The sequence below is a fragment of the Cebus imitator genome, unplaced genomic scaffold (genome assembly GCF_001604975.1).
Source record: "Cebus imitator isolate Cc_AM_T3 unplaced genomic scaffold, Cebus_imitator-1.0 Scaffold236, whole genome shotgun sequence".
NCBI lineage: Eukaryota > Metazoa > Chordata > Mammalia > Primates > Cebidae > Cebus > Cebus imitator.
This window is the reverse complement of record NW_016107551.1, coordinates 2,590,278-2,611,183: the sequence shown is the minus strand read 5'-3', so window position 1 is coordinate 2,611,183 and position 20,906 is coordinate 2,590,278. Positions and strand designations below refer to the sequence as shown.

The window sequence follows — 20,906 nt, the reverse complement described above, 5'->3', positions numbered from 1 at the left end:
TGGATTTATCTCTGAATGTGCATGCCTATTTCCACTCTGGGTGCTTTTTCCTTCACTACTTGCTCCTTCCCCACCCCCCCCCACCCCCACTTATTCTTCTTTACACAGTCTAACCATCAAGGTCAACTGTTACATTTTGTTTTAAGGGATAAAAAGGCTGTGGTTCTGCCTACACAAGGCCTGCATTTCTCAGTGTTTGAATTAATGGCTCAGATAATATTTGCTATGAAAAACATCATTTGATGACCAAATCCAGTGCAACAATTCATTAGGTCCGAACTCCTACATGTGTTCCAAATTTGCATAACCAAATCAAGCTTCCTTGCTCTTTCTTTCTGTTCTGTAGTTTGACCACAGACTTGCTAAAGTTTCTAGCTGGATTATCACATGCTCTTAAAACACTCTCCCATTCTACACTTCCAATCATATCCTTTGTTTCAGATAAAACTTAATCAACAGGGGTTTTATGTAAGTTTCCATTTGTACATAATGATAAATAGCTTAAGCTAAATTCAGTACATTCACAATCACCATTTTTCTTTCTTTAACATACACAGATAAATCACAGTCTAGCCACCCCATTATTTCCCATGATTATGTCCATGTTCTAGTGGTCTTCACTATTTGAGAGACAGAATTTAACTCTTTTCTCACTACGATTTTTATAACCTTTAACTATTAGTCAATATTAGCTTTTCTCTAATTTAAACAATACAAAATAGAGCAGTATGAGCTATAGGGTAGATACCACCCAACAAATTTATTATTTTTATTACAATGAATAAAAATAGTAAAATAAGTACTACTATATATTATATACAGAGAAAGTAATATATGTATTATATAATCACATAGTAAAATACGGAAGGATTTTGCCCCTTCAATGTGGAACAGACTAAGGCTGCTAAAAAGCAATGTTGAGTAATATAGTCACAAATCAGTGGAAACTCTTCAGCAGGCCACAGCATGGTGTGCATTCGTGTGCTGCCCTATTATCCAAAAAGAGCATCATCATACCCATTTTAAATACATGGAAAGTCAACAGAAAGTGACTTCTCTAGGATCACTAAGAAATCACAGTGATCCAGTCCCCTGCGTTAATTGGTAATGCTTTTAAGCACCACATTTAACACGATTTTCTTATAGCACTAATGTTCCTCCACTGACACAACTTAGCAGGCATTGTATTTACAAAACTATAATAGCCTGAAAAGAATTAACAATGAACAATGTGCAAAATGGTCAATTACAAGCTTAAACTTTAAACAAGCACTTACAAAAAAAAAAAAAAAAAAAAAAAAAAAAAAAAAAAAAAAAAAAAAAAAAAAAAAAAAAACTATCTTGGCTATTGGGTCATTTTCCAGGCTACTAACTGCTAAACCATGTGCAGAACGTGCTTCCAATTTAACCATCCAGATTTTCTAAAAAGGCAGATAGCTTTGCTCTGCAGGCAGAATCAAGTTGGTCTTCAATTTGATTTTTAAAACAAAGAAGTTCTACAGAAAACCACTAAGCTTTTGCTGCAAATGATCGGAAAAAGAATGAAAAGGGGAAGTAGGATTTATTTTAAAGACCCTAATTTGTCCATCCATATAAATAAAAAATACAACTTTATTTTGTTTTTCAAAAGGGTGATAGAGGAATAAATTCTACAGCCCCATCAGTTTCTAAGGATTATTGGCCACAAGTCTCGGCTCTTCTGAGACATAGCATTGGCAATGGGTGCCAATGCAAAAAATAACACATAGGAAGTCAGGATGATTTTTAAAAGCTAAAGAGAAAATCTGAAATGCTTCCTAACTAATAAAGCACCTCTCAGGTCTTATAAATAATTGGATACAATGAAATCTGAGATCTCACAATGGGTAGCTTCCCTCTTCCAATAACACCAGATCAAAGCCCATATATAAGGAAATAACCAGAACAGAAGCCAGGTGCATAGAACTTTTGCATTTCCACAAATGTGCGAAGAACTTTATCAGAGTATAGAATGAACACATGAAGCTCTGGACCCTTCTGCAACTCTGGGTTGTAGCCAGGCCAGAGCCTACAGAAATCCTACACACACTGGTATAATGAACCAAGATGGGCTAGCTTTTTTAATATACCATTTGTATTTCTTGGGGGTGGGACCAAACAGAGGAAGTTGAAAATGGTTTGTCCAGAGGGAAGTCTGTAACTGCAAACAGTGTGCTGATGACCCTGCTGACTTGACACCATTGTAACATTTACTATAAAAACTAGTCAGGTTGGTCTAACCTTGGCTCACGTCAACCTGGACCTTGTATGGAGTCCCACTGCTTGGTTTTAAAACAGGTTGTTGGATACTAATCTATGCTTTCCCTCTGAGTATGCCTAGCTGTCAGGTTGCTATTCAACAACAGAAACCTGTTCTTAAAACTCCCCTGGGAGCTCACACATCACCCTCCAGAGATCTTGTTTATCACAAGAACCATGTTCCTGAAAATGTGCCATGAGTCTAATTTTCATAGTCTAATATGTAAAGGCATCCCCTGGCAAGCAGTTTGTAAAGGAAATAGTTACCTCTCAATCTATCATAGTGTTAACCCGAATTTTCATATAACCCTCAGCACCTGTAATTGAGTATATGGCTCAACTTGGAATTTTTTGCCTTAACATTAGGTGTAGGTAAAGAGACACCTAGGACTTCTGTCCAGGTAAATTTAAGCTTTTGTTGTTGTTGTTCTTATTTGTTTTGGTTATTTTCATGAAAGATCCAACAAGGTAGCCACTTAGCTATCAGTCAATGGTAAATTTATTAATCATCATATCCTATCTATTGCCTGGTAAATTTGGTTCATCACACAACGCAAAATCAAGAACCACATTTCCTTCTTCCATTCATCATAGATGAGCCATCTGCCTTAAGCTTTCTCTCCATAAAGAATACTGAAAGTAAAGAAAAGGACCCAGAGTCATAGAAATAGCACCATTAACTCCTCATATGCCCTGCAATAGTAACAGTGAACAACTGAGTGTTCATGATGTTCTGCGATTGCTCTATGCATGATGCACACATTACCTCATTTATTTCACCCAACAATCCCAACAGATGATTTTATAGTATCTCCAACAAAAGAGATGAGGAAACTGTGACTCGGAGAAAGTAACTTAGACATCACCCAGGTAGAAAAGGGCAGGCAGAGCCAGGATTTAAACCCAAGAGTTTGCATTGCTAAGCATCACACCATCTCACTTCCTGTATCAACAGAATGAAAGGACAGAATTATGGCACATTTGTAGACCAAAACCAACATTAAGAAATCAGATGAGGATATGTATTAAGTCCCATTCTATACAAGGACATGGAAGCCCTGGTTGTAAAGCAATTAATGTTAAGAATACTTAATGATTTTAGTGGACCACAAGCTCCATTTTCAATGTTAAAATATGAATATATAAATGGAATCTTAGACTGCATGAATACTAAATGAGAGCAGATCCACTGTCGATCAAACCAGATCTGGAATACTGGGGTAAGACTTGGATTCACCACTTGGAGGGAAAAAGAGATGAACTAGAATACACGCAGAACATGGTGACCGGGAATCCAAGGTGTGGTTAAACCATATTCTGTGATGTGTTGAAAGTTTTCCAATTACACTTTTGAAGGATGCCAAGATTATCATCCTTGAAAACATGTGGAAAGAGAGACAATACACAATACTAGTTAGCTTCAGAGGGGAAAAACAAGTATTTCAGTCTGACAGCTACAGAACTGAGAACTTTCTGAAAGTTAGAGTGGTCAGGATGTAATGAATTGCCTTGTTGGTGGTGGCTCATGTCTCTCTCTGGGTAATTTATCTATTCCCATGACTTCAATTATGAAATATGAATATTGCAGGCCAAATCTACAATCCCAACCCAGAATCACAAATCTGTCTACCCACAGACATCTCAAAAATTCATTATTTTCAAAACTAAACTGACCACCTGAATTCCCCACGACCTACTTCTCCTCACATACTCTCCATCTTAACAAATGGCACTTTCGTCCACCAAGTGACCCAAGCCAGAAACCAAGAAGCCAAGGATGACCCCTGCCTTACCCATCAGTTACCAAGTCCAATCATTTCCATCATTTTAACGTCATTCAAATCCATCCTCCTCTCATCCTCATTGTTCTCAGTTCAGCTCAGTCTAATCATTTTTTCTTGGAATTGCTTTCATCACCTCCTGATTAATCTCCTTCCTCTCGGGTTGTCTCCTATTCACAGTTGCTTAAGTGAATGTCCTAAATCATAAATCATATTATGGTATCCCACTATTTAAAATCAATCCTTGAGTAGTTTACCACATGCTTCACTGAAGATCTTATGTCTTCCACTCCTAAACATAAGAGACCCTTCAATTTTCTGGGGCCAGGATTCTATTCCAGCTTCATCTGTGTATTAGATCATTTTCATACTATTATGAAGAAATACCTAAGACAAGGTAATTTATAAAGAAAAAGGGGTTTAATGAACTCGCAGTTCCACATGGCTGGGGAAGCCTTACAATCATGGTGGAAGGCAAAGGAGAAGGAAAAGCATGTCTCACATGGCAGGAGGCAACATAGCGTGTGCAGGGGAACTGGCCTTTATGAAACCATCAGATCTCATGAGACTTACCCACTATCACAAGAACAGCATGGGAAAAACCCACCTCCATGATTCAATTGCCTCCCACTGGGCCTCTCCCACAACATGTGGGGATTATGAGAGCTCCAATTCAAGATGACATTTGGGTGGGGACACAGCCAAAACATATCAACCTGTCATCCCTTCCTCTGTGGAACTACATCTCACAGTCACTTCAGAGAATGACTTCAGTTCCCGTATTCCTGTTAGTTCCTTCAGCTCCCATGGCTCTGCTTAAGCATCTCTACCAACTGGCAATTTTCTTTCCACCAGCATAGCTCTAACTCACCTTTAAGACGAAGCTCGGGCATTACCATTTATACTATTAACAAAATTCATATTGATCCATCCAATAGCTGTTCCTAACTCCCTCCTCCTGTACCTGTCTCTTGAGTCAGAGACCCAAACATTGCTCTAAGAGTTCACCTTCCAAGCTTCCCTTGCAGCTACGGGTAGGAATCTGCTGGAGGTGTAGCTAGTATGTTCCTAGCAGAATCCAGCTCAAGGCCACCAGATTCTGCTAATGTTTTTCTTCCTGGATGGATGGAATAGGATATAAGTAAGGATAAAAGCTACTCTAATCTCTGCCTCCCCTGCTTCCTTTAGGGACCTCTAATGTGGTGTGTGAGAGTCAAGAATCAGCATGCAAGAAATGGAAGAGGAGAGGAAAAAGCTGAAGACTGAAAATCAGCATGCTGAGGAGGGCAGAATGGGAAGACAAAAACACTGATTTGCTGAAACACAGGCAACCTCCTGCTTCCAGACACCTCCTTAAACGAAGGGGGAAAACCCTTTGTTTTCCTAACCTACTACTGTCATCAGGTCATCTATTAGTTGCAGCTGAACCCATGTTTCGTTACTATTCCTCCTCTGGGAATTCTTTCTAAATTCTCTACAAAGGAGGCAGTGCAGCGGTGGGTAAGGACAAAGGCTTTAGAGTGCAGCAGATCTAGCTTCAAATCTGGGTTCTGCCACTTACCAGCTACAAAACACTGGGCAAGTAACCTAATCTCTCTGATCCTCAATTGCCTCCTTTGTAAAATGGTAATGACAATGCCTAACAAAGAAGTTTATTATAATGGGTAGGCAGGATAATATGTGTAAAGTACAGTACTTAGCAAGTGCCTGGTACACAGTGAGTACTCAAAAATCTTAGCCAGGCTGGGTAGAGTGCCTCACACCTATCATCTTTGGGAGGCCAAGGCAGGTGACTGTTTGCAGCTAGAGGTTCCAGAGTAGCCTGTGCAACAGAGCAAGACCTTGTCTCTACAAAAAATAAAAATAGCCAGGTATGGTGGCGTGTGCCTGTAGTCCCTGCTACCAGGAGGCCGACTTGAAAAGATCTTAAGTTCAAGGTTTGAGGCTGCAGTAAGCTATTACCGCATCCCTGCACTCCAGCCTGAAGGTTGGAGTGAGATCCTGTCTTAAAAAAAAGAAAGTAAAAAGATTAGACATTATTAAGAGGAAGCTGAAGATGGGGTATCCCTGATATGTATGCAACAACACCCTGGGAACACACGGATTATTTCCTTAACTCCCTGAATTGTAATTACAGTATCTGATATCTACCTGATTCTTTTCTTAGGATGGGGGCCAAGTTGAAAGCAAGAAAAGTCGCATGCCACTATCTAGCACCTAACATAGGGCTTGCAGGTCACAGGCTTTCCAAAAGTACTTGCTGGGTGAACGTACGAACCAAAGACTCATTTGAGTGTTAAAGTTTATCATTTTGGACAGCTTCTAGAATAAATGGAATTTATATAGATGGCTTAAAAAATACATATACTGAGGACCATACGATTGCAGACATACCAATAACATGTTAATTTTATTTATCAAGCAGCCAATGAAACTTTTAAAGCAGTAAGATATTCTGCTTTGCTTTCACAAATATATCATTTGCCCTTTCCCTCACTGCTGTAAGGGAGCACTTCCTCTTATGTCTGAAAATGAAGACAGCTAAGATATGAGGTGTAAAAACCACTTACAATACAACCAAGCCAAAAACTGCACTTAGGATTTATGTTTTAGCTTTTCTACCCCTTCCACCGTAGCCACTAGAAAAGGCTTTCGCCTGAATATTTACTTGTGATGAAGTTATAAAATGAACAACCCTATTGTTTTGTGGGGGGATCATGGCTTCTTTGACAAGTAAACTGTATCTGAATATTAGAATGCACTAAAATATTTTTTCACGCAATGTTTTGCCACCTACAGTCAAACCCACACAAAATACTACTGTCTATGAAGGCTCTTTAAATGTGACCACTAAAATGCTACCTAATCACAGTGTCCATGGAAAACAGTATTTGATATAAAAAACCAGTCCTCCCTCAATCATAAAGGTTTTTCACGTGTAGTGGGAGCACTTTATTTTTCTACAGGCGGGAATATTCCCTCATAGTAAGGAAAGGTGATCTGCGCTGATAAAACTTTAACAGGTGCTGAAATTTATATATTCTATTACAGCCTTACAAGCCTACACTAATTATTAATTATCCGCCTAAGTGTATACTACTTTACACATCCTGCTCCTTAACTAGAACACTTAGAAAAGCCATTGTATGTTGCCTAACGGACCATGTCTTGAACGGCTAAATGGCCTAGCAAATGCAAAGATGTTCCCATATGTACACTTTACAGTGTTAATGCAGACCCACTGCCTACACAAACCAACTGCACATCCACAACCGCATCCCACCTAGAGGAACACAGGTGACTTCAGGGAGGCATCTATCTGCGGACGATATCAGCAGATTAGAGGCAACTGATAGAGGAGTTTCTCTAAAGTGCTTGCAAGCAACATTACTGTGTAGTTATTACAATTGTAGAGATAGTGAGTACTCTCTCTTATTCTGCTTTGTGAATATTTTAAAGAAGTCACATAGAGGCTTTTTATGCCAGAGCAGGTGTGAGCTCAATTCCACTCTTAAACTAGTATCAGCTCAGCTGAGAGAACAGCCGTAGATTTTTATTTCAGAACCAAATGAAACTCATGAGGGTAAGGGGCAAAATCTCATCAACTATTAAAATGCCTTGAAAGGACCGGGAGAAGGTGGCTGGCTTTTATTCTCCATTGGTGTTCAAACTATACCTAGGACTTTGCAAAAAATGGAAAATGCAATCACATAAAAGTATGTATATTTAGAGCTGTTTTATTTCAGAAGGAACAAAAAAAAATTTTTTTTTTTTCAGAGAGCTCTCCCAACCTCCCCTGACCACACCTCCAAGAGTTAGGTCAGTAACAGAAATAAGGAAAACGAGATTAAAAGGGAAAACAGCTTACTCAAAATTACACAAAGATCATTTCGCAAACTATTGTTTACCAGTTTGATTTTTCTTTCCTGGTTTTTCTTGAGCTAACAGAGATCATCCACAGCAACGGAGGCGGTCCACAAAGGTATTTAAAAGATCTGTGCTCACTGTATCTCAATTTCCAAATAATCATTGTCAGACCATCAATAAATAAGGGGGAAAAATGTATACATGAAAACACACACACACCATATAAAGTATGAATTTAATCCTGTCAGTAAACCAATTGTTAAAGCTTTCAAAAACATGGATAGTGGGCTCATTTCCAATTACTCTGAAAGTTCTGAAGGAGACAGGGTCACCAATAAATTTCCTTCCGTGATTTGGTATTGCCCAATTAAGTGCAATCAGTTACACATAAAGAGTTTATGCTTATATCCGAAGCATTCAGATCTGGCTACTGAGCTGTTAAGAGTACAGCTTGGTCTGAATAGCCAAGGTGAAGACAAGGCATGACCAATTAGTAACCTAGTAATTTCGAGTCTCAGAAAGCCAAGCCAATGCTGATAATACAAGGCTAGAAAACCTTACTTTGTGATCTTCTGCTCTAAAATTAGCTTTGTATGTGTCTCCTTTTCTCTTTTCCTTCACTTTTTCTGTCTCCCACCTCTCCACCAAATGTTATCAGATATCACACACTTTCTATTTTCATTCAGCTTTAATATGGCCCACGAGGGGGTGGCATTTAATCAATCACTTCCGCATTCTGCCAGAATTCACTACATGATGCTCAAGTTTGCATATCACTTTTGCCAAGCTGATCGGACCCAATAAACAGAAAAACAGATTAGATTACATAATAGTAGGTGTAACAATAATTTGTTTTAACTGAATTTTAGGGCCAGGTGTCTCTGTGTTACTTCATTTAAACACAGGGCAACTACTTAGATGAGAAGTTTCATGACAGTGCTAAAGAAACTTGCCCAAGGTCACAGAACTGGAGGGTGGTGAGCAGGTGCTCCCAGCAATGCCCAGCTGACAACAGTGCTCTGCTAGGTCCGCCATTCACCACTTCCCCAATGTTGGTCCTCTTGCAGCATTTTCAACCTATATGAAAGCTTTAAATGTTTTATCTAAAACATAAACAGTATCACCAGCTGTATTTTATATCACTTTTAAATGATGCTCCCTTACCATTTTTCCTATTAATAAGTGTGTCAAGGAATTAAGGAGTGATTAATACACAATCATCAAGAAGATGAAAAATGTGTGAACTGTATCTATTAACCACTTAGAAATGAATTTAATTTAATCTCAATCTATGCTCCATATATTTTGCAATTGTTGGTTCCTAGGTCTGATATTCTGCAAAAGAAAAGAAAATGAGATCCACTGAATACCTCTTTTTACCCAAAATAAAACATGCTTCCTTTGGATTCAAAAACTCTTAAGAGTAAGGGAAATGAGAGAATAATTCTATACAGAGTCAACATTCTATACCAAGCGTCTGTGAAGAAGAAAGAAATGAAGTGGAATAGGACTGTTTCCAAAACATTCCTGGGAACACGGAAGGTATTTGTAAAACTATCTCCTTGATGAAAACCATCGTACCTGTAGTGACTCCAGTATTGAGATGACCTACAAAACAGGCAAAGAAATCTCCATTTGTCAGTGGGTTCCCTAGACTCACCACTCAAACACCACACCACGGCGTTCTTGGCCATGTGTTTAAAGATGAAACTTGAGAACATTTAAAATGGAGAGAAACATGGCTGAAGGCAAATATTTCACAAAGGGGAGCATCCCGAAAGAGGTACTTATTTTATAGGATTGCTGTTTTGTAGAATGGCTAAAAAAGAAGTCTCTTCATTTTGGCATTGATGTTTACAGAAGTGAACATTCTACACCATCTTCACCTGCTCCTGTCTTCTATTTCAATCTCATTAGAAGGTATAGGTATTTTAAAATTGCATTGCTACCACCCAAGACCCAAAGTCTATAGATTTTTCAGTTCATTACCGAGGCAAAAATGACAAATGACCAGTAACAGTCACACAGCAAAGCACAGTGGTTACAAAGTGTATCACGTCACCATACCATTCACAGTAAGCCTGGGAGGGGTGGGCCGAGCTGGCATCCCTGTCCTCATCTAGGAAACCAGAAAACTGGGGCTCAGAAGAAATTTGCCCAACGTCCCATCACTAGGAGGTGAAACACCAGGAATTATGCTCAAGTGACCCCTGAAGACCTAGAATCCACTGTCCCTTGGCCCCTTGTAGGAAGTACAGTGCTCAAAACAGCTCCTTTGCTTCTTTGGTTCTAAGAATGTAGATGTGAACAAAGAAAACAGTCTTATTTTTATTGAGGACGAATGCAGCACTTAAGGTAGACACACAACTTTCAAGGATGCGAGGTTCGGGATTCCTTAACTATACTAATGTCGTTCTCCTGAAGCTGAGGAGTAATGAGAGGTTTGAGAAATGCAATGCATTTAATCGCATCCCCACCAACCAAGATCCAGTCAAGAAGTAGGGTACTGGTTAATGCTGTCACAGGCACATTTTAAGTATATGGCATATGCAAAATTCAAAGAAACCATCTTCCCAAGGAAAGATTTAGAGAATTGGCTGGGCACAGTGGCTCACAGCTGCAATCCCAGCACTCTGGGAGGCTAAGGCAGGAGGATGACTTGAGCCTAGGAGTTTGAAGATGCAGTGAGCTATAATCATGTCACTATACTCCAGCCTGGGTGACAGAGTGAAACTGTCTCTAAAAAGAAAGTTAAATAAAAACATGAAAATAAATAAAAATTAAAAACCTAGAGAAAAACTTTTCCTACTAAATAAAAGCAGCCCTGCCGGGCGCGGTGGCTCAAGCCTGTAATCCCAGCACTTTGGGAGGCCGAGGCGGGTGGATCACGAGGTCAAGAGATCGAGACCATCCTGGTCAACACGGTGAAACCCCGTCTCTACTAAAAATACAAAAATTAGCTGGGCATGGTGGTGCGTGCCTGTAATCCCAGCTACTCAGGAGGCTGAGGCAGGAGAATTGCCTGAACCCAGGAGGCGGAGGTTGCGGTGAGCCAAGGTCGCGCCATTGCACTCCAGCCTGGGTAACATGAGTGAAACTCCGTCTCAAAAAAAAAAAAAAAAGGCAGCCCTGTTTATGTCACATCTTGCTTTCCTTTAATAATAGGCAGTCCTTCCCCTTGCCTCTGTTCTAATGTGTCTGATTCATGATTCATGACATGGGACTGTTCAATAGGGTTGGGAAGGAAACTTCTGGACAAAAGTTGGATCTAGCTCTTACAATTTCATCCAGTCTTGGCATGTTGTCTAAAACTAAATGTCTTTTGGCTGTACCTAATCCTCCACATTAAAAATCAACAACTGCAACCGTGTACATATTAAAAGAAAGGACAGGGTTTTCTCCCCGAGGCAGTGGGCACTCTTGTCTGAGTGTTTCACAGGGACATGGCAGGTTGCTGGAGGTAAGTTCCCTGGAAACTGTTTGGGCAATGGTCCAGGAGAAAGATCTCTGTCTGTCACTTGCAGCAGCACGTCCCAGGGACGTGTTCCAGGGTGCCAGGCCTGCTCGATGGGTGCAGTAAGAGGCAATGGGAGTAGGGGCTGGCCTCTGGCTCTGTCAAAGACCACCCAGGAGACTAGAGAAAAGGGTGGTGGCTAGAGCTACACGCCTATTGCGTGACAAGGGTTGGCCTATTGCGTGACAAGGGTTCCCCTGACAGGCTTGCAGGAAGTCAAGCCAGAGACCTAAAAGAGAACGTTTTGGGGAAAGCAGAGGTAAGGAGAGCTGGCTTTGGCTGGCTGCTGCCTTGCTCAAGGGTTTAGGACAATGAAGGCACAGGCCTTGAAGGTGAGATGCAAACAGCAGACTTCACACTCCTTCCCATGCAAGACCCTCAAGCCTGGACTTTCTTCACCTTCCTCTTTTCAATATATTTTTTCCTCCTCCATCTATCCCTCTAATTTGCTGACCAGAAATTGGAGTTGAGACATCTTTATATATATATATATATATATATATATATATATATATATATATATATATATATATTTTAAGACAACAAAGTGAGAGCCTTGTTCCTAATTTTCAAAATTGTTAAATAGAAAACTATTTATTTTTCTCTTGAAACAAAAAAGCTGAAGTATGAATTGAACACTGCAAGTTAGTAAGCCCAGTATGAATCCCCAACTCCCTTCTCTCCTGTCTGTTTCCCAAGCCGCATTCCCAGCCCCGCCCTAACCTCTGCAGCAGGAGATGGCCTGGGTTATGGGGAAGCAGTGTGGTGGGGAGATGCTGCTCCACTCACCCTGACCCTTCTTTTTTGCATCAAACTCGACACCAGAACCTGTGACACCCCCCAATCTTGAGACAGTGAGGGGAAGGACAAAAGAATCACAAAGCCACCAGCTCTAACATCACTGAGCTGCAAACCACTTCCAGCAGGGGCCTACTACCAGATTTCTAGAATGAGAAAAATTCTTAAGCCACCATTAGTCACATTTTCCATTACTTCAAAGCAAAAGCATTCCTACCTGATACAAATTGCTTTTTACTTTTATGTGAAACTTAAATGATTTATCTTCTCTTTGGGTCAATAACTTTCGATGTGAGAAATCTTCCCCTGGCATTTAGAAGGCAAACACATCTCTGTTGGCCATAGTTTTCAAGTAGCATTCTTCTGTTTATCAATTCTTCTAAATGTTGAAGACTTGGTTTAGTAAAGCTAGTTTGACTATAAAAGTATGTGCAGATCACAGCATTAACTGTGCTATATCACAGAGTGGGTCAGAAAGGAAACAAGACCAATGAGAGAAGAATGGAAATGTTCTCTGACTGGACAAAAGGAAATCAGTTATCTTAGCTGAATACCAGAAACACAACTTTTTTCAATGGCCTTTCAAATTATTTAGTATTATTATTATTAGGAATGGGGTCTTGCTCTGTCACCCAAGAGTGCTGTAGCACAATCACAGCTCACTGTAGTGACCTCAACCTCCCAGGCTCCAGCAGTCCTTCCACCTCAGCCTCCCGAATGGCTGGGACCACTGGTACCTAAATCCACACCCAGCTAACTTTGTTTATTTTCTGTAGGGACAGGATCTCACTATGTTGCCCAGGCTGGTCTCAAATACTTGCACTCAAGCAGTCCTTCCGCCTTGGCCTCCCAAAGTTCTGGGATTACAGGCATGAGCCACTGTGCCGGACCCAAAGTATTACTGATTTTACTTATTTCTGCTTATACATAAAATAATCTGTGGTGTATTAAAAACGGGAACAGGCCACATTGTAATATGGCCCGTTTCCTACCTTGGCAGAATATTTTGTCGAGTCAAGGATACAGTCCTATAGAAGAAAAAGTGAATTTCTATGACTGGCTCTGGTTTAGGGTCTTCTTCTTGGTACAATAAGGTATAGGCCTAACTTCAATGTATGGGCTTTTCATTCAACGTTTAAACCCTATCTATCTAATTCCCTGATTCATTCCGCAGTCATTTATTGAGGTCCTACAACCTCTATGCCAAATACTGATCAATGCCCAGCACTTTTCTCCTGGTGACTCAACTTAATGAGTTATTATTTTATTTATCCCCAACCCATCCAATTCCTTAGCTATAGATCTGAAATCAGCTCAGATATAAAAGGAATATATATTTTAGTTAGGCTCTGAAGAATTACATTTGGAAAACACATCACTGGCAGTCACTTGAAGGTATTCATAAAATAGACATGAATGGATTAGAGAGAGCAATAAAACATATCCAAAGAAAAGATATAGTATAAGGATAAAATGGCATCTCTGAAAGATCAATGGACCATTAGATGATAAAATTACCTCAGAGATCACCTAAAGAACTCTTCCTCCCTCAATCTAAAGATGTGCAAACAACCTGACCAGAGGACCCACAGGCAGCTGTAGCAAAACAGATAGAAAACTCAATTCTTGGCCAGGTACAGTGGCTCATGCTATAATCCTAGCACTCTGGGAGACTGAAGCAGGCAGATCACCTCAGGTCAGGAGTTCAAGATTAGACTGGCCAACATGGTGAAGCCCCAACTCTAAAAATTAGTCGGATGTGGTAGTGCACACCTGTAGTCCCAGCTGCTCAGAAGGCTGAGGGGGGAGGCTCACCTGAGCCCAGGAGGTCAAGGCTGCCAAGATCCTGCCACTGAATTCCAGCCCGCTGGGCAACAGAGAGAGGAGATTCTGTCTCCAAAGAAAAAAAGGAGAAGGAAAAGGAGGAGAAGACTCACTTCTCCTGACTACCAGCCTTAGCTCAACAATCAGGATTGCTAAAACCACCAGGATAAAGCTCAAACAAGTCATACTTGTTAATATTTCAGGACGACATTTTAAAGTTAACATATTAAAAAATCCAAATTCCCAAAGTAAAATCAAATAAGACCACAATTAATAATTTCTTTTCTTAGAAATTGTTTAAGTCACATTACCAGTCCAACACCTAAGAGCTGATATCAAGAAAACCTCAAGCTGAAAAGTATCATTTTAACAAAAAGCCACTAACAGTGTACACCAAAACGCCCCTAACTGATGAACTAGAAAACAGCCTGCTCATGTCACTACCTAATTTCACTGCATTTAAAAAGTGAACTAAAATTTCTAGAGCTGACATCTATATTCACAGTTGCATTCTTATGAAGTTACTAACAATTATCTGGCCTTTGGAAGTTTCAAACATCAAATGACTGCCATTAGTGCACAGATTTTGCTATTTTCTAATATTTACACTTTTGCACAGAAAAAATATCTGACCATGAAGTCAAGTAACATCTCATTCATGCTTTGAAAAATTATGTTTCTTTGTGGTCATGCTTTTCCTTTGTACATTAAGGTTTCCAAAAACAGTTTTCCTAGTAAAAGCCAATTCACGGGTTATTTTGTTTTACAATGAAAAGGAAAACTCCCTGTATTAGCATGTACTCACATTTGCTGTTTTACAAGACGACTGTGGCACCCGCTTCTGCCACTGGGATTTGAAAACACTCACAACACTTCACCTTTATGCTGGACTAAACTCAGGGTGGCCATAAACACTCTGAAGTAATACAAACCTAAATATTCCTGCTAGGCAAACGGAGCAGTGGAACCGAATTATAATGAGCTAGCAGCTGTCACAATATGACCACAGTAACCGAATCAAAATATCAACCGCTAACCCAGATGAGATTCAAAGGTCATCCTGTAAGCCAGCAGCTTTCTTCAGTTCTGCCTGAAACCTCAATCTAATCCTGCAGTAAAATGTTCCGCTGAGCTAGGTTAGAACCCAGCTACTCCACAGTGTAAATTATTTAATGCCCTGGGAGAGTACCATGAGTAGGACTAGAACCAAGTACCACAGTAAGGAAACTGAACCATTCAAAATGGGACATGTGAAAGCACGGCCCGTGATGCTGAACTAAGCTGCAGCCAACTGTACAAAAGGATCACTTTTTACACCCTTCAGTCACCAATGCATGTATGTATGTAATCTTATGGGACAACTTGCTGACTTATCCTCAATCTGGTTTTGAATTGATGCTGTGGAATAATAAAAGGAAAACGAATGCTTAGCTCCTTCCTCGGATCAAACAGTTTTAGCTAGAAAATATACTGTCTACCAATGTAGAAATATTTGGACAATTACTTGCAAAAGTTTAGTGCTTGACAAAGGGAAAAAAAAAAAATCAGGATTTTTTTTAAAAGTCCATATTCTTTCCAAACACTTCTTATCAGGATTTTCAAATTTTCTATAGCATAAAAATAATCCTCTTTAAAAAAAGAGGAGTTAGACTCATCAACAACCCTTTGTACCATTAGCATACTCTGAAGGCTATCCAACTGACCACCTAGGAAGGTTTCATCAAATTGTTTAAAAACTGCAATGAACAAGTTTCCAGCAGGTCCAGTGTACATTATAATCATTCATAATGATAGGCAGTCACAAGGAAGAAGTGATTTCTTTTCTTCAGATATAAAACAATGCATGGAATTTCAACTAAGGCAAAATGCAAACTGGCATGTACCTGCCCAATGAAAGCAATGAGTAAGTTTTTAGTAAACATCAGGTACAAGTATATGAATTGGTCGATCCAGGCAGTCCTTACTGACACCTCTCAACCCTGCCAACATCAAAACAAACACAAAGGCTATTCACACCTATTTTTAAAAAATTAGGAGTTGCTTTTTGTTTCTTTTAGTTATGTTTTTTTAAAAAGACAAGTAGCAACCACTAAAATCCTCTATGACAACTATAACCACAGACAGTAACACAGAACAACTTTATAAACCAAGAGGTGTCATTAATTCTTCTAGCAAGATAGGTACACTGTGTGTGTGTGTACATGTGTGTGCATGCGTGTATAAGCAAGCACACATGGATGTTTTGTTTATTTACTTTAGGGATTCACTAACTATCAAATAGTGCTATTTTTCACACACACAAGCTTATATTTAAAAGAATAAATTAACACAAACATTTTACTACTTTTCTTTTGAGATGGGGTCTCATTCTGTTGCCCAGGCTGGAGTGCAGTGGCATGATGTCGGCCCACTGCAACCTGCACCCCTGAGCTCAAAAGATCCTGTCCTTGGCCTTCCAAGTAGCTGGGATGACAATGCGTGCCACCACACCTGGCTAAGTTTTTGTATTTTTGGTAGACATGAAGTTTCACCATGTTGCCTAGGCTAAAACATTTCATACTCTTGTAACTTATGTCCCACTTTGTATAAATTTGAAACAGAGACACAAATAAACTGAGTTTTAGAATTTCAGTGCCAAATAGAAGCATTATGTTTAAAAATCTGTAACATGCAAAACCATTCATGTGAAATCAAGAAGTTCAGACTTGTAATAAAGGGTTTCGTTACCATAAAAGAGTTTGTGAACAAAATACTAGCAATGCCTGTATCATTTCCCTAAAATTGTACACTGCCATAAAGAACAAAATATATAATTAATAATAATCCACTCTCAAAAGGAAAGAGTGGTCCAGTGCTTTTTTCTTTCTTTGCAATAAAATAAAACCTTACTAAATGAACAGTTTTACCAAAAAAAGGAAAAAAAATCAGGTCATCTGCAGTTAATAACTCTTTCCTGTAAAATTAGCGTCACTTATTTCTGTAGCAGACGCCTAATTCAGTCACAGGCTTGATTGATTTGACAATAGAGAATCTGCTCCAATAAAGTGGCTGATTTATTTCTGATGCTATAGCTTTTACCCTGATGCGACATCACGGCAGAATTAAGCCTTTGAAATGGAAAGAAATACTTTGTAGTTTTAACGAAAACCAGTTAAAGATTCTGAAAGTGGAAATCAGATTGTTGTCAAACACTTACACTCAAATCTACTACCTTCTTTTGGTAGAAGGAAAATGTCCACAAAGGTCACCACATGGACTGTAGGTCTGGACAGGAAGTGTGGTTTAGAATACAGCCTACAGTCTGTAAGTTCAAAGTGTCCCCTACACCAAGAGATCTTATTTTGTTTTTATCATCATTTGCAAATTAGTTGTCCTTAATTTCTTGAACATGATCTATTTTTTCTTTGTAAAGCTGTAACATAACACCAAATATGGCTCATCTGAAAAGTGGTTTCATTTTAAATAAACAGCAGCTTGGGCAAAATCAATGAGAATCTCTGTTCCGCGAACCTACCCTTCAGATACACAAGCCAATCAAGGCGGTGTTTGGGATATGAGAAATTATAGCGGTGGGAAGACTGTTTAATACAGTATCTTTTTAAAAGAGTCAATTCTCTTTTTAAAAAAAACATATATTCTTCTCTAAACTAAAAATGTAAGGTATTTCATACTTGTTTCAATGTCTTGTTCTCCCTTTTCCCCTTTTTTGCATACTGCGCAATGCCCTCTCGCTCTGAGGGTGGCTTCCCTGACCCAAGTCTGACACTGCGCCGTTAATGTCAGATAAACCATTTAGCCCAAGCACAATTCTTTTCTGTGCAAAAATCTGCTTGAGGTGGAAAATGTAGCAGTTTGTAAACAATAAAGAGCCATGTTTCAAACCAGACAGCTCATCTAACAGAGAAGTCCTTTCACTGGGAACAGTGGGTGGGGGCCTCGTGGACATAGTAGCATTTCCTATCACAATGCAGGAGACTGTCTTGGTCTCCATATTTAAGAGTTCAATGGGAAGGAGGGCAGACGGGATAAAAGAGCAAGGCTGACATGGATTTGCAGCCTAAACAACAACTAAGTGAAAAGAATCAGCTCTCTCCGCTCTGGACTGTCGGGTCACTTATATTTTAAATACTATTTGGATTGAAGAATTAATTTGATTTGTAAAGCAGTTGCCCATGAGACAACATGAACAAAGCAATCATTTAATCTATTTGTATTGCTTGGTGTATTCTGTAATATGTATTTATCAAGTTGCTCTTAAGAGTTAAAACTTTTTTCACATAGATAACATAAACTTCTCACTATGAGTATTTATTTATTCTATTTTTCTTACTGTAGCTCATTACACGATCATTTTAGAATCCAAGGAAGTTAGTATAGTTTTTAGGTGCTACTTCTCAAGACTGTATTTTCAAATGAATCTTTTATTCTAAGTGGTTGTGCGAAGAATACAGAAGCAAAGGTGTTAGAAATAAAATCGTAACTATTGACCTTGAATAGTCAAAAGTTGCCTTTTAAAATCTAAGTTGATAAATATATCTAGTCATCTGTATCTACATATCCTGAGAACAAGAAACAATGCACCTCCTTATCAACAACTGATAAAAAACTAGGATTCCTGTTTTAGCTACAAAGTTAAAACATAAGTATGAAATTTACTACTTTGAAGGCAGAAAGAGCACAAAAATAAGAATACTCTATGACTGAAAACAACTTTGTGGTTCTCGAAGTTGGTAAGACATTCAAAGGCACAAAGGTATGATGCTACCCATTAAAAATAAATTGCTAGTATTTATCTGCTTTGACTATTTTGTGTTAAATATCTGAAATCCATTTAGAGGGATTTGATGGTGATTTTTCAAAGAATGCCTGAGATTCAAGGACTATCTACACCTAAGTGACTGGTATAGCTTCCAAAGCCTAAAAATCGCAACATTCTTTCGAAGCATTTGCAGTTATAGTCTCAGAAAAATATAATTATTACTGCGTGTTTTCCTTGGAGTGTTGTCCAACAGCTTGTATCCAGAAATTTGACTTCACTTATTGACAAACTCTCAAGAGAATTTGGCCAAGTTGAGAGATTTACTAATATTGTTAAGAACTCATGTTTACTAGAACAAAGATCATTTTTTCAATCAAAACTAAATTAACCAGTTATTGGGACTTTTTAAGCCATGAGGAATCATCTTTTCATTGCTCAAGTTACTGCTGTTAGACAAACATCCCTACGGAGTAGCCAAAAGCAGAGAAACATGCTGAGGATGCCAGCATGAAGGTCATGCTGGAGATTAAGAGGCAGCCTCAAACTAACAGGTAGCTTGCTTTAGTGAAAAGGATGGGGTCTGCCTAGGCCATTAGCACCAAAGTTCATGCCTTGGTAAGTACACAACCAGATTTTACAATTCAACTTGAACACACTACTCTGATTTCAGCACACTAGGCCCATTAAACACCATTTATTTTCATAACCCCTTTAGCAGAAATCACAGTTAACACTGACTATATATCATTGCCAACCAACAAGCCCAGTGATATTTTTATTCTGAATATTCAGCACTTTGACTTCATCAACCTTAACTTAGAAAACTACTGATACAACATTGAAACTGTGGTACATGCTTTATATCTAAGGAAAACAAAACTTCCACGTAGATTCAGTATCACTAAAAGCATTTCATTCCATATGGTTGTAAAACTTAATCCTTGATGTACTATTACCAAACACAGACTGCCAATACTTTTCTGCAATTTAAGATAACTACAAGTGAATTGACTAAATATCCAAGTTTCTAAAAGCAGAACCTCTGTCTAGGGCATGGTTTTACCTTCTATAGTAAAACATACGCATTCAAAAAATGTATGTTAATTTAAAATGAGTCTTACTTTGTATTCTGGAATTGACAAAAGGTGGAGAGAGATTGTCATGTGACCCAAGGTCCCTGCTGGTCATGTGGTCATAGGGAGTCCCATCTCCATAGTTCTGTAAATAAAATGACAGTATGTTATTATTTTTTATTAATAAACAGCACATAAACATAGCCCCACTACCGAACCTTCTCCCAGCCAAAGAAACTGGAGTCCACTATTCCCTCCTTGGAACTTCACTAAAAGGAATCTACACCTTCAAAGGTAATAGTGGCTGAAAGAAAGCTCTAGAGTCTACAAAGTCCAAATTTCCTTATAATAGCTGAGAAATCTTAGGAATAATAACAATGGTACGAACTGCATGGGGTTGTTAACATGATTAAATAAAATAGTGTAGGTAAAACACCAGACACATATAAAGTATATTGCCTATATTAAAAATTATTATTTTAATAAGGCCACATTAAAGTAAAATTGTGCTACAAGGGAAAATTAGCCATAGCATGGAATGAATTGCTTTTCAAAGACCAAGACAGAGCCATTCAAACAGTAACATTTGGTGTTTGTTAGGATGTTGAAGTTTCAATGTTTTATTATAGTTACTATTGTGATTGTAAGAGAACTAGATTGTCACATAAGTAATTAACACATAAGAATATTAGGATTTAACTATGATATTATCAAAACATTAGCATAAATTAGCATTTCTGGAGTTGGACAAAGTATGTCACAAAAAACAACCAGTTGTAAAGCAGACAAATTTTGACAGAAAGGCCGGGCGCAGTGGCTCACGCCTGTAATCCCAGCACTTTGGGAGGCCGAGGCGGGTGGATCACGAGGTCAAGAGATCGAGACCATCCTGGTCAACATAGTGAAACCCCGTCTCTACTAAAAATACAAAAAATCAGCTGGGCATGGTGGTGCGTGCCTGTAATCCCAGCTACTCAGGAGGCTGAGGCAGGAGAATTGCCTGAACCCAGGAG

The 20,906-nt window shown here is 39.0% G+C and overlaps 1 protein-coding gene across 23 annotated transcripts in view; it reads right to left on the bottom strand.

Moving 5' to 3' along the window:
* Window positions 1-20,906, bottom strand: part of TCF4 (transcription factor 4) — a 369,465-nt gene that overhangs the window by 218,417 nt on the left and 130,142 nt on the right. For all 23 annotated transcript variants that reach the window (XM_017498003.2, XM_017498009.2, XM_017498008.2 and 20 more), the window contains one exon: window positions 19,942-20,038. In XM_017498003.2, coding sequence (XP_017353492.1) covers window positions 19,942-20,038 — 97 coding nt within the window. The remainder of the gene's footprint in view (window positions 1-19,941; window positions 20,039-20,906) is intronic.